Source organism: Vidua macroura, chromosome 18 (assembly GCF_024509145.1).
Source record: "Vidua macroura isolate BioBank_ID:100142 chromosome 18, ASM2450914v1, whole genome shotgun sequence".
In the NCBI taxonomy this organism is placed as follows: Eukaryota; Metazoa; Chordata; class Aves; order Passeriformes; family Viduidae; genus Vidua; species Vidua macroura.
In genome coordinates, this window is record NC_071588.1 from 178,456 (window position 1) to 194,212 (window position 15,757).

Consider the following 15,757-nt stretch of genomic DNA (forward strand, 5'->3'; position numbering starts at 1 on the left):
CTCCAGTTTCCTAAGAGGCCACCAGAGCTGACTTTCGTTCCTTTGACAACATTATTCACCTCTTGATACAGTACCTGAGCCTTTGCTTTGAACACTACTGAATATGGAATAGCCCAGTCTGCCTTGAAGTAGACACCTCTAGTAGCTTCAAATGAAAAAGCTGTAGGCAAAGTAGTTTTAAGGGGAAAATGACAGAGGAGAAAAACCCAATGGTTTTCACTGCTCAAGTTCATTTGGCCACATAAAACACAAGCTCTCCTACCACTGCCAAGAAGGAAGTTAGTAAATGAATGACACATTTACTTTTAGCTCACATGTAGAGATCTTCCCAGCCACCTGAACAAAGATCCACAAAATGCTAAGCCCAACTGTGTTTCCACTAAAAGCATCCACTGCTGACACTGGGCTCTCCTTGACTTTCAGGAAGCTGACACTAAGGAATGACAGTGCTGTCCAGCTCTCTGGCAAGCAAAGATGCAGGCTGGCTGCCTGGTGGATTGGAACATTGCTGCTTCAGGCTACTGATGAATCACATCTGGAGAGCCACACGGAAGTGACTTTAACTACCCCTTAATGAAATATGCATGTTCTTCAGTGAAACACAACAGGTAACACACATGGAGAAGTCACTCACCCACCCACCACTGTGCCCAGATGCTCTGGTAACAGACATCACATCCTTATGACAATGACCTGAAACAAATGGGCCACTTTCCTCAGTGGCAAATCCATCTGCCTTTAAGAAAAACAGCACCAGCAAAATGACTTGATTCACCACCAGAGCAGAACACAGAGCTTAGTCAGCAAATTACTAGGCCACAAATAAAATTTCTAGGTGTATAAATACTTGGAAACAAATAAACTGTCTTTGAAAATAAGGTAATGGGAACTGAAATTGGAGGCATGAATGCAGAAAAGAATAAAACCAATTAAAAGAAAAACCAAACAAACAAACAAAAAAAAAAAAAAAAAAAAAAAAAAACAAAAAAAAAAACAAAAAAAAAACCACAGCACAGAACTGGGAGATTTTTGTAAAGCATTCTGCTTTAGCTGACCAGGCTCTACCAATATGCAGGCCAGCAGAACAGTTTCGGAAAGCATGGAAACAAACCTGTTACCTGATGAAATTTATTACACATCTCAAGGGATGAGAGATTTACATTGTCTGAGAGCTCTGCTAAGAAGTTAAACTGCAAACATTCCGATAGCATTCAGTGAATCTCACTTCTTTGTCTGTCTTTTTGGCCTACTAAACAGCACTAGTTTTTTGGCCTTTACTAAATGTTACACTGTCAGACAAATTCTCTGGCAGAGCTGTTCTTCAGCATTTTATTTGCATGACTGAAGCAAATCTGGCGAACGTAATGCCAAAACATGATTTGACAACTCTTGTTTAGCAGGAATGGATTAGGAAAGAGCTCTGTAAATAGGGAGAACTTATAGTCATATGAGAACAGAATGAGTACTTCAGTGCATTTGCATATTTGCAGTATTCATAAGCCGAGAATACACATTAGTTATTCTGGGTTTACACTACTTAATCAATACATAAAGTCAAAATTAGAAATTAACCAGAATGTGCTTATTGCAACAGAACAAAACCCTAGCACTGTGTCTGGCTCAAACAAAATCAGCTAGCAAAGGATATTATCAATAATATTTCTTTTACAGCAATTGGAATCTATGTTAGATCAAAACTGCAAAGATAGAAGAATGTCAGAACTGTAAAGAGTTAATCAACAATTCTTTCAGTTCACTAAAATCCAAAAATACTCCAGATTATTTTCTACCACTGTATCTTTTTTACTCCAGGTTCCTCAAAGCTTATAGTGAAGTATTCCCTGACTGAGAGTTAATAAGCAGCTGTCTACCAGCAATGGAAGTGTATTATTTCTGTATTCATTGATCTGTGGAACAAAGCAAGCTGTTACTTCTATTTAGAAGTTTGTCAGTCCTAGTATTCATAAACTGGCCCAAAATAATAAATTGGAGAGATAAAATATTTCCTATAGAATAAGCTCCTACAGAATTTGTTCTACTGGAACTCAAAGACTCAACAGTTTTATCAGGGTTACACTGCTGCACTAAGAAACAGCTATTAACAGTACACTGACCATGGTAAGGTCTTCAAAAAAAGAGAAAATTTTGACAGGGCCAGCTGCAAAGAAATTACTGGCTGTGAATCTGTTTGCTGTGTGGATCAATATGCCTTTTTATTTTGAGCACTTTGTAAACTAAAAATCAACACATAAATATTCTTACCTCCTCGCTTATCTTAATTAAAACAGAAGTTGTTGATATTTACCTTTTTTCCCCTGTTTAATAATGACTGAAGTATTTATGCTATAAGGAATTACAACTCTCATGTAGTTTTTGGCAGTAGGGTTATTGCAATAAAAATAGTTCCAAATGAGAGCAAGTTATCTATCCCCTAAATGCCACATTAGTATGTGACATTTATGTTTTTCCTTTATCTTGCTTTTTCAAAAGTACAGATAAATTTACAAGCAACCCCAACCCCCCCCGCCCATGCTAATCAGAAGATGTAGATACCTATAGTCTGCAAAAAAAGTAAAGAAAGAAGTGAATGGCTCCAAAATATTCTAAAGAATTTTTTTCTTTAAATACTTATGGGATGGTTTTTATTAGACAATTACACTTTGCTCAAAAATTAAGAAAGAAAATACACAAACATAAAATGATGTTATACATGATTATTATTCCAAAAAAGCATGCAGGAATATTTACAGTCTATTGCTAAAAAAGTAGGATAAACTACAGCAGTGTGAAAGACATACACTATCTACAGCTGCTGATAACCCTGTTATGCTTGACAAAACTAGAAGAGCATCTCATTTTTAAAACACAGCACACTTCTATTTCACTTGTAAATAAGACTACTTTCCACAAGAAAAAAATAATTGTTACATACAGGACAAAAGTACAGGCAAGTCATCTAAAGAAACAAATTATAAAACAGGGCTTCAAAACTGGGGAAGATAAAAGAGCCAAAAGAAGGAAAGTCTTGCTTTGTGCCACCGAATCTATATATTCAGAGGCGTAAACAGCAGATGACATTTGGGACAAGCCGCTAAAACAGCATCACTTTCAAATCATGTGCCAGTCTGATTTTGCAACATGACTGTGGCTTTCTCTTCTGTTTAAATCAGATACTAAGGTTTATACAGGTAACAGTTTGGGTATAACCAACTGGCTTTTACATGGCTATCAAAGCACTATCAACACTAAAACATATCTGACATAGAATAAAATATGACATTTGAACATGCAGAATAAAACATGCCAAGTCGCACTACCGAGGATATATAATCTTATTTCTTAAAATTTGAATTAAATTAAATTTTGGAATGAGATTTGCATTTCGGATCATGAAACACCTTATTTGTTCTAAAGCAAAAAAGGCAGTTCAGTGAAGCACTCCATATAAGCTGGCATATTTCAGCTCAGCATGGAAGAACTGCAGTTTGCTGTTCCAGGACAAGGAACATACATTCATTGCAGAATGAAGGCAACTTCTCAGTGACACTGACAGATGTGCCAAAGAGTCTATACAAAGTTTATGTGTACCAAGACCAAGAGTCTGTATGAGTTATACATGTAAGCACAAGAAGGGAAACATCATCCTGTTACTGTTTGTCCACGTCCTGAACAAGGGCGCAGACTTCACTGGCCGCAGCATTGCTGGAAGCTCATCGGTTTTGCAAACTGAGATAAGCTGCGTACTTTCCAAGTACTGGTTTGAGGAAATACTATGCATAACTGTACTGTTCTAATGCATGCAAGGATGGTAGGGAGCCATGTGTGAAAAGCTGAACTGCTTCGCTGCTCAAGCTTTTTCAGTCTTTTGTTTCTCTTGCTTGACTTCACTTTAAAGAAAAACAGGAAGCCATATAAAAGAAATAATTCAGCTATGGAATACACAGAACTGACTATTTTTAAGATTCAGCTGAAGCCAAAACAGTTTAGAAGTGCTCTGTTCTATGGTAGCGTCTTTTACCTGCAGTTAGCAGAATCGATTTCATTCAAAGATGTAATGTACACTCAGTACCAGTGATCCTTTCAAGAAATACAAGATATCAGGAAAATCTGAGACAGGTTACAAAAGCTTTGTGCATTTAATGTATTTCTGCACATCGTGATAAACGGGTTTTCAGCACAAATGTACACTGTATGTACACATAAATAGCATTACTGGGTTTTTAATACACTTACTATGCTGGGGCAATGCAATGGAGATAATGCATCTCCCATAGATATTCTCAACTCCTCTTCACGCTTTATTATACAACTCAGTCATTACTCCATTTTTGAGACAAATTTTAAGCTACAAAAGTCATGTCACTACATTAATGCTGACCAGTGTATCAGTCTTTGTTTCCTGGACTCCTCATTGGATGTTCCTACCCCCAAAACAAGAAATGAAATACATTTAGTGCTGGTTTTGGTGTATTAGAAGTGTACAAGTATTTAAGTTTTTTCTTTGTTTTCTGATTTAATTACCCCCAATTAGTTCCATTGACCAAGCTACAAAATTTTACATATCTTTCTCTCTCAACTTTTTAACATACTTTCTTTTTATTACAGCCATGTAGTTATCTCCATTTATGTTTGCAATCAGTATTTTTAAATGCATCTTTAGTCTGAAACATGGCTGAAAGTCTGAAACACTACTGAAAAAGCTTAAAAAAACCAAACCAGTGCTACATATTTATTTACAAGCTGATTTAGACATCATAATGCAGCATACTGGGTTCTCAGGGTAAACAGAACAGAGGTTAACAAATCTGCAATATTATTTCACTCATCTTTCTTCAATACAATTTCTTGACTCAAATGGGCTGTTACAAATAGGAAAAACAGGCAAGGAGAGTAAAAGACAGATTATTTGGAATGAATGGAAATTGATGTTTTTTTGAACACGGCAAATGGAACAACAAACTTGAAAAACATTTATGTTTCAAAATAAGCTTTTATCTGCAAAAGTCTGTATACATGTATTTACATAAGTGTATTACTAAGCAAACCACATTTAGCAGGAATATTACCTCCAAAGACATTATGGCATTTTTGACTGTTCATTGAAACAGTACAAGCACTTCCAATACAATAGCCAATTTTATTTTTAAAAAGCAAGGTCATATCAGAAAACATTTAAATATACATCTGAAATGTTTAATAATCTTTAATAATGAAAGCACCTCCAAACCATTTCTACTGGTAAGAAACAGTGAAAATGGTTACTTTAAAATTCTCAAATACACTGGAATTTTTTTGTAAGAAAAAATAGATGCTTTCTCTGAAACTGTACTTCTGTGAAAGAAGAAAAAGAAGTTTCTAGAAAATCAGTTTACTGAGAAGTGGGAAAGGGTGTAGTTTTTTGTTGAGAAGTTCACTAGCAAATTCAGCTTAGAACTTTAGTAAGTTCAGATGTGAGCGAGAACATTCATCTACTCTTCTAAAAAAGAGTCATCCGTCACTGGTTATTTCAGGCATTCTCTTAAAGAAAAATATCAAAGCAACCTTAGCTTAGAAATATCCGTATCCTTGACAAATTCCCTTGGGGAAAAGAGCAGAACTGCAAATGTGGGGAGTTTTGCATTGTCATTGTCTCTTTGCATTCACTCTTCAATACATAAGTGAAAAGAGAAGTACTGAACACTTGTGTCAGGGAAAATTTGTTAGTAGTAGCAATGAAAAACCCACACAGGATCACTTTTGGGATGTGATCACACTTAATTCACCTATCTGCTACTCTCTGCTGGTATGGATCACCAAAACTGCAGTATGTCTCTTTCAACTGTTTTCTTGAAAGTGTTTTGAGGGGTAATCCATGATTTACTTGGAAAAATCGAGAACTGGGCAATGAACTACTTGCTAGGTACTTGAATTCTTTCTGAGGGAAATGAAACAATGGAAAGCCATGTCATTCTTTCTTGTAGCCAATCTGTCACAATCAATATCTTAAATCTTCCATCAGTATACAGAGATTACATTTTGCTTGACTGGTGCAACCAAGAGCGATTTTACTGGCTTTTCTGAAAGCAATGTAATTCCAAAGCCAGGAACCCGAGATTCTACTTTCCAATAATATTTGTATTTGTAATGCACAGCAAAACCATCAATATACACATCAAATAAGAAAGTATCACAACTTAAGTAAGCCATCCCAATACTCTTGGCAAGGTGAGCATTCCAACAGTTGGATCACTAGTACGTAGTTAAAACATGGAAGCTCCTTTTCCTTTCCGTACCTGTCTAACTAACCTAGGAGTTGTGCAGCCTACTTCTCTACCAGTTCTTTAATGACAGATGCGAGACATATGTAAGAAAAAGCTTAACAGTGTTTAAAATTCAAATTTCTTCCCATTTAGAAAAGCTTCTGCTTATTCAGTCAAGTTCATAACACACCGTTGGAGTCACATTCTAGAGGTAAGTTTTCTACCAGCTTTATGGGAAAGAGAAATTTATTTCTTGCTTACCTCACTACTGAAGGAATTCTCCTCAATCTTCTCAGTTTCTGCCTCTGCCAGAGGGTTTTTCAGGGTCTGCAAAAACAAGGCAGCTTTCCTTTTGCGTTCTGCTTGTAGCTGCTTCTCCTTTGATTCTTTGGAGGCCTGTGCAAGCTTCTCCCTTGCTGCAGCTGCTAATCTATCCTCTAGCTTCTGCTTTGCTAAGAAAGACAATTAAGCATTAAGTTTAGAGTGAGTCATGCTTGGGCAACTCAGGCTTCCTTAAAACAAACACCCATCACAAACGAGCAAACAGCCCCTCCAGCCACCTGCAAGCCTTTCCACTATAGCCATTCAATGACAAGATAAGAACACCAGCTTGAAATTAAGAAATTCCAAGCATCTCAATTAACAGATACATCATTTGCTTAATGTAAAGCAGTGCAGGTGAAGTAAAAACTTCTAACTTAAAATTACAAGAAAATCCAATCCTGATTATTCAGGATACTTGTCCTTTTCTATTTATAAAAGCTACCTAAAGAAAGTAGCTCTGTAAATTCAGAAGCTTTTTCTTTTAAGTCTTAAAGTGTGTTAAATCCAAACTCTCCAGTTTGCTCTTTCCACTGATGTTATCCTCACAGTTTCCAGCCCTATTTAAACATATGCTAATATGTTTCTAGAAAGAGCTGCTCCAGAAATTTTCAGAAACTGTTTTATCATTGCTACAATCAGCAGATTTTGTTGTGTGTGATTACATGAAGAGAATAAGCCAATTGATTTAACTATGCACCTAACAGCTATTTTGTGTGATGTTTTTCATCTTAAACTTTCATTTTTGTGTTTTCCATATGTGCAAAGCAACCAGATTGTTTTGTTCACAGGTTTTTCAACACACAGCTTTTTCTAAGTGTGTTTTACACTTCATTTTTATTATCATACAAAATACTTCATATTTGCTTTAGATATGTAATGCCACAGCATACTTTGTGCTACTGCAGTTTACAAAGCAACTGCTACTTAGAAGCAAAAAACCAACCAGTTTGAAAATTAAAAACTAAATACCTGTGGCATAGTCATAGTTGTGAGAAATACTGAGTTTTTAAGCTGATGAATACTGGCAGAACATCCACCTTAGTAAGCACACTCTGCTGTGAAACAGCCTTGGGGAGGAATGGGCGAAACTGGATTTAAAAACATCGTTTCATTCAAATTCACACAGCATGCCCTTCTGCCCTAATGCACATTAACACAGTAACAGGAAAAGCCCATACAAAGATTTAATGGCATTGCATTATAAGAGCAACAAAACACTAACAAAGCTATATGAGTCTATATGAGAGCACTATATAAATGAAAAATAGCTTGTAGCAATTCACTGTTCGCTGAAGAAAATTACAAACAGGTATGTCTTTGCTGGGCTTTGTTAATGCAATCTGGAAACTAAACAGTCAGTGCTTTACTAGAAGGCTGTAATGAAAAACCAAAATAGAATTCAGAAAGATCAGGCATTAGGACAAAGCCTTCAACCACCCCTGTCTGCTCTAAGTTTGATTATGTCTGAGCAACCAATGAAGACTTCATTCTTAAACATAAGGAGGAAATTATGGGAACAGAATTCTGACTCTTATTAACATGACACAGAAAATATCCAAAACACCTGAAATGTCACACATGGCAGTTTCACAGTTTGTGTGAAGGACTCAATCCATTTTGTTTTCAGTGTTACATGGAATACCTTGTTTAGCTTCCAACTCCTCCTGTGTAAGTTGAGGCTTTTTCTCTTCAGGAGCAGTACAAGGAGCGGTAATTGCTGGAGTATGGTTTGATGCACTGTTAGCACCCTCTTGGCCTTCCTTTCCCTCCTCTTCCTCCTCATCACTGTCATCATCTAATTTAACACGGTTTTTCTCCAAAGGAAGAAGGTCGTTTTCTTTGGCCTTGATTGCAAAGCTTATCGGAGCAAAGGATGCTGTGAATGAATGGGTAAGATTTCACACATCATTAGACTACAGTAGAAGGCAGATTAAATTTCCTGACTTTACCCATTACTCCTGCAGACTACACCACAAAAAAAACTCATCGTCCTATTATACTAATTATTTTGGTGAAAAGGACAACATAATCCTTTTTTTCCTCTTTCTGTGTTTTTAAACAAACATTGGAAACTTTATTTGCTGTGTAAAGATGGAAAAAAACCATACAGCATTAATCTCCAACCCATTTATTCAAAATGACATTTCTAACAAAAAAGAATGGAAGAATAGAATTTCTCACTACCTAGTACCATTATGGTCTGCTGCAATACTTATGTTCCTCAAGATGCCTTTCGCATGTATGTCCTACGAGACTGCAATTAGGGAAACTTAAACACAGTAATTAAATTACATACCACGGTTTATAAAAGATAAGCTTTGATTCTGGTAATCCTGGGGTAAAGAAATATGCTCAGAAACAAAGAACTCCAGAATTCCAAGAGAAGAAGTAACAGTGACTTCTAACTTTTTCATGGGATAGAACAAATCCTAAAATGGGATTTTATTTCCTCAGAGGCAGAAGAAAAATCTAGTATGGATGTTATGTCTGTCTTGGAGGCAAAACTCTGCATTTAAGTTATAATACAGTGGAATTTGTACCATTTTAACAGAGATGAAAATAAGTTTATAGGAATCAGATTGCCACGAAATGACTCATTGGTTATATTCCATTATGTAAATTTGAGCAGATTACTACTATTAAAGTATGGGCTCCAGTTTGCCACTTACTAATAGTGGAACAACAGAAACAGTGTGTATTTCTTGGTGTACATTGCAGCTCTTAATAAGGCATCTTTGAAGACAGGGAAGATTGTTCCTTCCCCAGGAAAGCTGCTCAGGCTGCTCCAAGAAGAAACTGCAGAGTCTGGACAGGCAAACAGCCACAGCAAAGTGCCCAGTGTTTGCCCGTTGTGGAGGAAATGGGATCACAGTGAGAAGCGGGAAGAGAGAATTCCAAGGAACCACAGGGAGTAGATAAAATTATCAGTAATTAAGAAAGCCACTAAGGTGGCAGGAAGGAAGTTTCCATCCATGGAAGTCCAGTTAAAGAGTGCTGTTTCTGTTGGTTTTTTGTTTTCTCAGTGGCTTTCAGTTCTAGTTAAAAGATGCACATTTTTAGGTGTTACTGAAAATAAGATTTTTTCACATATCTTCTCCTGACAGGACAACTAATCAGCTCCCAGATATAAACAATAATTTCTCCAACTCAGGACACTTATAGGGTGCTAGCTTGCTTTGAGTGGCTTCCAGAGAGATCTTCCCATTCTGTCCCTCTGCTGCCATGACTGCAAGAGTAAAAACATTTCATTTAGAAATGAAAGGGGCCTTTTCTTCCAGCATAACTAATATCCAACATGGGAAGAATGAGCAACAAGCCTAGAGTACTTCCTCCACATGCATCCTTTCAAATAAGGCCACTGCTTTTCTTCAGAATGAAATATTTTGCTCTTGCACAAAACTCGTAACTGTCAAGTTGAAAATTACAAAAAAAAAAAAAAAATTTTATTGGCATCACTGATGAAAGCCTTCAACTTTGCACAAAACTGCAGTAAAACAATTTATTGTGTCAGACTGTAAATACCTGATAGTCTGATAAGAAAGAAATATGAAAGCAATCAAATTACTTATTGCAGACATTTTTTGATGCCTTCAGTGAAAATGTATTTTTCACATAATGAAATTCTTTTCCCTACTTTCCACTGCCTTCTTTTCTTTCCTTATGTATATGTTATCAAATATTTTCATGCCCAATAAATCATATTACCATACCTTTCACGAGTTTACCATCACTGACAGCTTTAGGAGGAGGAACATCCTTTTTAGTTCCTGAAACTCCCTTAGCACTTGGCTCAGATGCATCTTCAGGTGCATGTTCATCTGCAAATTGAGTCTCACTCGGTGTATCACTGGCAGTGTCTGCTGGAACATCTTCAGAAGAAGATACTCCCTTTTTAAAAGAAATGAGCAGAATTACTAACAGGATACTTATGAAATCATTAATACAATGTCTGTGGAGCTGCAATTTTGTCAGCAATTTGAAAAATCACATTATCAGCTAATCACACAACAGCTGATTTTATATCACTCAGCACTCATGACCATAATTCTGCCTCATGTAAACCCACAGGCTGTAAAACCTACAGACCTACAGTAAGAACATGTTATTTTACAGCAAAGAAAATGTTCTTCAGCTGATACACTTTTGCCAAAAACTCCTTTAAAATTCTATTTTTAAAATTAGACCCTATAAGCATGTACGTCTTTTCTATATTTATTTGGGTCTTGATTTCCAGGGTCCCAAACCAAATCCATAAAGTCAACTCCAAGGGAGAGGGTGAAAGCTTATGACACTTTTTCCTCTTGTACGACTGTATGTAAATTTTTTGCAGAGTCAGGTTTCACAGGAATAATGTTTGATTTGTTCCAACATTCTGCTGAAGAACACTGGACCTAGCAATGTTTTTTGTTGCAACAGATGAGCTCAGATTTTCAAGTAAAGAATTACTGGTTCTACCATTACATGAATGAATCACTCAGCATGATCTCTGAACTCATGGCAAAAAATTTCAAGAAGGATATTACAGAACATTCAAAGTATTTACACAGGAGCCGTGTGATAACATTAAGTAATTTAACATAGTCAATTAAGAGTTTGGTTGCTCTGGCTGTTGTTAAGCATACAAAAAAAAAAAAAAATTTGAGGCATTTAACGGATCTTCCCTGCGGCCATTCCCCGACCAAGAGAATTGATTTCTGAAAGTCCTCGAAGGGGAAAAGCACAATGAAATCAAGCACTTCACCCTGTATTTACTGAAGTCAGTAGTACAGTTTCTTATTAATTTTGATGGCCAAAAGGAAAAGCATCAGTTGCATTAGTTGCCTACACATATATTACTAGAGCATAAAGATAATATCAAAATCATTACTTTAAGAAACTGAAGAGAATGGCATTCTCTACAAAGCCATGCAGTATAAAAATATGCATTGCTACGCTTGACCTCAAGGGACTTAAACCGGTTTCAGCTCCTTTTTAAGCCGTACTCATTTGAACATTTAAAATGAATCCTTTACTATTATGCTTTGGTTAGTGTACAATTTCCCCCCAACTACATGTTAACAACTCCTTATTAATTATGTAAGTATTATGAATTCAACCCACTGGTTTGCAAATAACACTTTCGAGAACAACAGTCAGCACTGTGGCACAGGACAATTTTGACTGTAATTTATCAGCTGAATAAGATCGCATTTACCACATTTTATCTTTATAAATAGTGCTTCCAAAACATTTTTTCACTATTAAAACAAAACATTAGACACAAGTGTTCCAAACAGCAACCATTATTGAATTTCTTCATTTTCCACAAAGCAATTCCGAGGAGTTTACCCACAGGCCTACCTTCTTCAGTTTAAGGCTCCCCAATCTAAGCCTTGAGATGACAAATGACATAGGGCCTAAAAAAAAAATAGCTCTTTCCCATGAAAAGTTAACATCAGATAATGTAGTTCTGATATTATTTGCAATTTTCTTTTCAGTAAGAGAACAATCTAAATAGCTAACATGAGAATAGTTAAAAACATGGATGCCAAGTCTGGCTACCACCTTCTAATAACATGGACTAGAAGAAGCAAAGCAAGTAGGAAACTGCTGTGAGATTCTGAAGCTCCAGTATTGTTGCAATCATGACTGGACTCTAACAAAACCTCCCTCAGAAAAAGGCACGTCAGAAAGCTCCTCCAGCCTCTGGGCTACCGCTGTACAAAGGACGAGGCATATGGGAAGGTATGGGTGTTAAAAGCCATAGCTAACCTTTCTGACAGCAGAACACTAATCACAATCCTACAAAGCTCTAAACCTACACAAAGCATATTTTCCCTCGTATAGAAAGCCAGAAGATTTTCAGGTTGTCATTTTATATTACAGCCACAGTGGAGTGGCATATAGTAAAAAGCAAGAATTAAATATCACACCATCTCACAGATCCTTACTTTAATGCTGTACAAAACTAAAAAACAAAAAAGCATTCACATCCTTTGCTGATCAATTTCTTCCTAATTCAGTGTTCCACTTTTAAAATGTCTCATGGTAACACAACTGGTAAGTCCTTTTCTCACATTTACTGCATTTTTAATAGAAGCATATATAAAAATACATGTACCTGGCAGTTGTCACCGCTCTCTTTTTGAAGGAAGAACTGTTTTTTAAATTCATAATATGCATTATACTGGTGCCATGGTTGCAGGAATTCAAACCTGTTAAAAGAAAACTGAGCATGTGAAGATGCACGTGAACATAGCTAATACAATCCCTTATCACGTAGTCTTCTCTAGCAAATGGAATGTTATTTGATGTTTGGAAGCGCTCTTACTTAAGCCTAAACTTCAGAGGATACAAATTCAGAGCATGCTTACTGGAGACATTTTTGACAGGTTGGTTGTTTTGAAAATTTGAGCCATTATGTTTTCCCATTGCCATTAAATAGGTCCCTAAATTTCAATTAAACAAACAAACGATAGTACTTCTCTTCTCAAAACCTGCATATCCTGTAATTTAATATCCTAAAAAATTAAAACCTTGGACTTTTGAAATAGCAGTTTAAATAACATTTTCTCTTACCTGAGGTCATTCTTGGCACGAACACTAGTTTCAAATTTTACCCCATTCCTAGCAACATACTCAGCTAGCTTGTCAATAACAGGTTGGATATCTGGAGGTGGAGGTATAATGGCAACTACCGGAGCAATTGTGCTGAAAGCATCAAGAGTAAATGGTTTTTAAAAATAGAACATAAAAATCTTTCAGACTCTTGCTTTAACAAAAAAAAAACCAAAAAAGAACACCCAAAACAAACACAATACAAACAAAACCCCAAACCAACAAAAAACAGTAAAAAAAAAAACAACAACCCCAAAACCAAACAAACAATACAGAGGGGTTTGCTCTCTGTGTTCATCATGCAATTAAAATAGGTTGATTCAATAATAGAACCCTTACTAAACAGTCCATACTGAAGAGCAGGAACAAGACTCCCCCAATCGACAAGGCAATCTGTCTGAGGTACCTTGTAGATGTTGTGGTGGAAGTCAATGCACTGGTGCTGTCAGCTGTGTCTGGGGGAGGCGGGGGTGTGGTACCAGGAGGGGGAGGAACCGTGGCTACCCCTGTAGTGCTGGACACAGTCACCCCGGAGGGCAGGGCGTTGTAGTAGGCAGCGACGTCAATTCCCGGAGGTGGAGGCGCCAGGCAATAGGTTCCATCAGGGAGCATGTAGTAGCTATAATACATGGCTGCCACAGTTGCTACAAAGACACATTTAAGAATAACCTTCTAATTAGATGAAAACCACCCAACGCAATACATTATTGTATCAATACAAACACATTGAGAATCCAGATTCACACAACACACTAGGAAATCTGGCATCTCATTTCTTGTGTAAAAAAACCCAAAAAAACCCAAACCAAAACAAAAATACCAAACCAAACTAAACAAAAAAAAAAAAAAAAAAAAAAAAAAAAAAAAAAAAACCAAAAAAAAAACCCACCAAAAAAACAAACAAAAAAAAAAACCCAAAAAAAACCCCAAAAACAACAACAACAACAAAAAACCCAAACCCAAAAAAAACAAAAAAAAACCACCGAAAGCAAAAAAGGAAAGGCTCATATTAACAGATTTAGGATGAGTATAGAAATACGTAGATTAAGGAACAGAATGCAAATGTACTGAAGGTCATAGATGTGAATAAAGAAGTAAACTAGAGCAGGCATATTTAAAAAGGGCTAGTACGAAATCACACTTCCTAATCAAATTCATGTCTGGCAAATTAACTCTGTTAAAACAATGTTTTCATTAAGAAAGAAATGTGCATATATTCAAAATTAGCATTAACAAACTAAACCACTAGAATTACTATATACATATTAAACCCCTATATTACTATATATAGACACACACCCACTTAAACCTCAAGAAGTAGACAGGTTTTGCAAATCAACAGCAACATAATGAACCATGCATTTGAACATGTTTTCTACACTAAAGGCTTCTCGGATTCTAAATATTTCTTGAGAGTGCAAAGGCTTATTATGCATTTCTATCTTCCTTTAAGGACAGTTATTTTATAATGTTCTAATTAGCTCAATAGATTTACAAGAAGTATCCACAATATAAATGCAAGTGTTTTCTGCAGAAAAACTATGTATAGATAGAAAATATTAATGTAAAATATTTCAAATTGATTACAGTAAGAGTTTGTATTTCTGGAAGCAAGGTTTAATGAATGCATTAAATTTCAATGAATTATTCTCTTAAAAGTTTCATAAACATTCCAATGTGGTGGTATTTACTTTCTTCAAAGAATAAATTGTCTATAACAAGAACAGAATAAAGTTCTGTCAAGTTTTAAAAGCAGGGAGAGGAGTTGCAAACTGACCTTGTTTTGGTACTACATTATAATCTGCCAGTTTCTATCACATACGTTCAGGTCCAAACCTGACACGAAAGTAATCAAAAAACTGACTAGCCCTGTTCTGTGAAGATACTTATTCCGATTTTAGTCTTTCTTGAAATAACCAGTGATTTTCAATTTCTTCACAGAAACCTTACTTCGATTTTATTAAGATTCCCTGATGGTACAGTTTTACATTACTTCCATGCATATTTCTCCCCACATATTACACTGACAACACCTGTAATCCTTTGGGGGTTCTGAATCTATAATGCATAAAGATCAACTCAGATTATTATAGTGATGACTGATCAGTAGCACCGTTACTGAAAAACCAAGAACTCAATCAGCACCACACTACTCATTACTTACGAATGTATAATAACATGAAACTCTACTGTAGTGAAGGCTTCACTACAAATTTTCTTATATCTCAGTAGTGTTACACTGTCAGTCCCATAAATGAAAGGCTAAGTTGCATTTCTATGTTTAAGGAATCAAGGACTTTCAGAATTTTGAAAGCTGAAAAGAATTAAGAGGCATATAAACTCATTTAAGCTTGACTTTATCTTTTAAAGTATCAGAATTTACAAAATCTGCAGGAACAAAATAATATAATAAGGGTATTGTGCTAACCATTCTCACAGACTGGAGACTTACTTGGCCTCCTGCCTGCCCACCCCCCACACCCCACTCCTGGTTTTCCTAAGCTGCAATTCAACAGATACTCAGAATGGACCTTCAAAGATTCAGTAGATTGCAAAAGAACAAATACACAGGATGAAGCATGAAGCCAACATATTCT

General features: G+C 36.1%; 1 protein-coding gene across 4 annotated transcripts in view; it reads right to left on the reverse strand.

Annotated features, from left to right (window-relative positions):
- The window catches only part of SFSWAP (splicing factor SWAP), a 38,180-nt gene that overhangs the window by 12,482 nt on the left and 9,941 nt on the right, over positions 1–15,757 (reverse strand). For all 4 annotated transcript variants that reach the window (XM_053994360.1, XM_053994363.1, XM_053994361.1 and 1 more), the window contains exons 8-13: positions 13,567–13,804; positions 13,122–13,253; positions 12,664–12,757; positions 10,274–10,451; positions 8,206–8,439; positions 6,501–6,691 (exon numbers count right to left, since the gene is read on the reverse strand). In XM_053994360.1, coding sequence (XP_053850335.1) covers positions 6,501–6,691; positions 8,206–8,439; positions 10,274–10,451; positions 12,664–12,757; positions 13,122–13,253; positions 13,567–13,804 — 1,067 coding nt within the window. The remainder of the gene's footprint in view (positions 1–6,500; positions 6,692–8,205; positions 8,440–10,273; positions 10,452–12,663; positions 12,758–13,121; positions 13,254–13,566; positions 13,805–15,757) is intronic.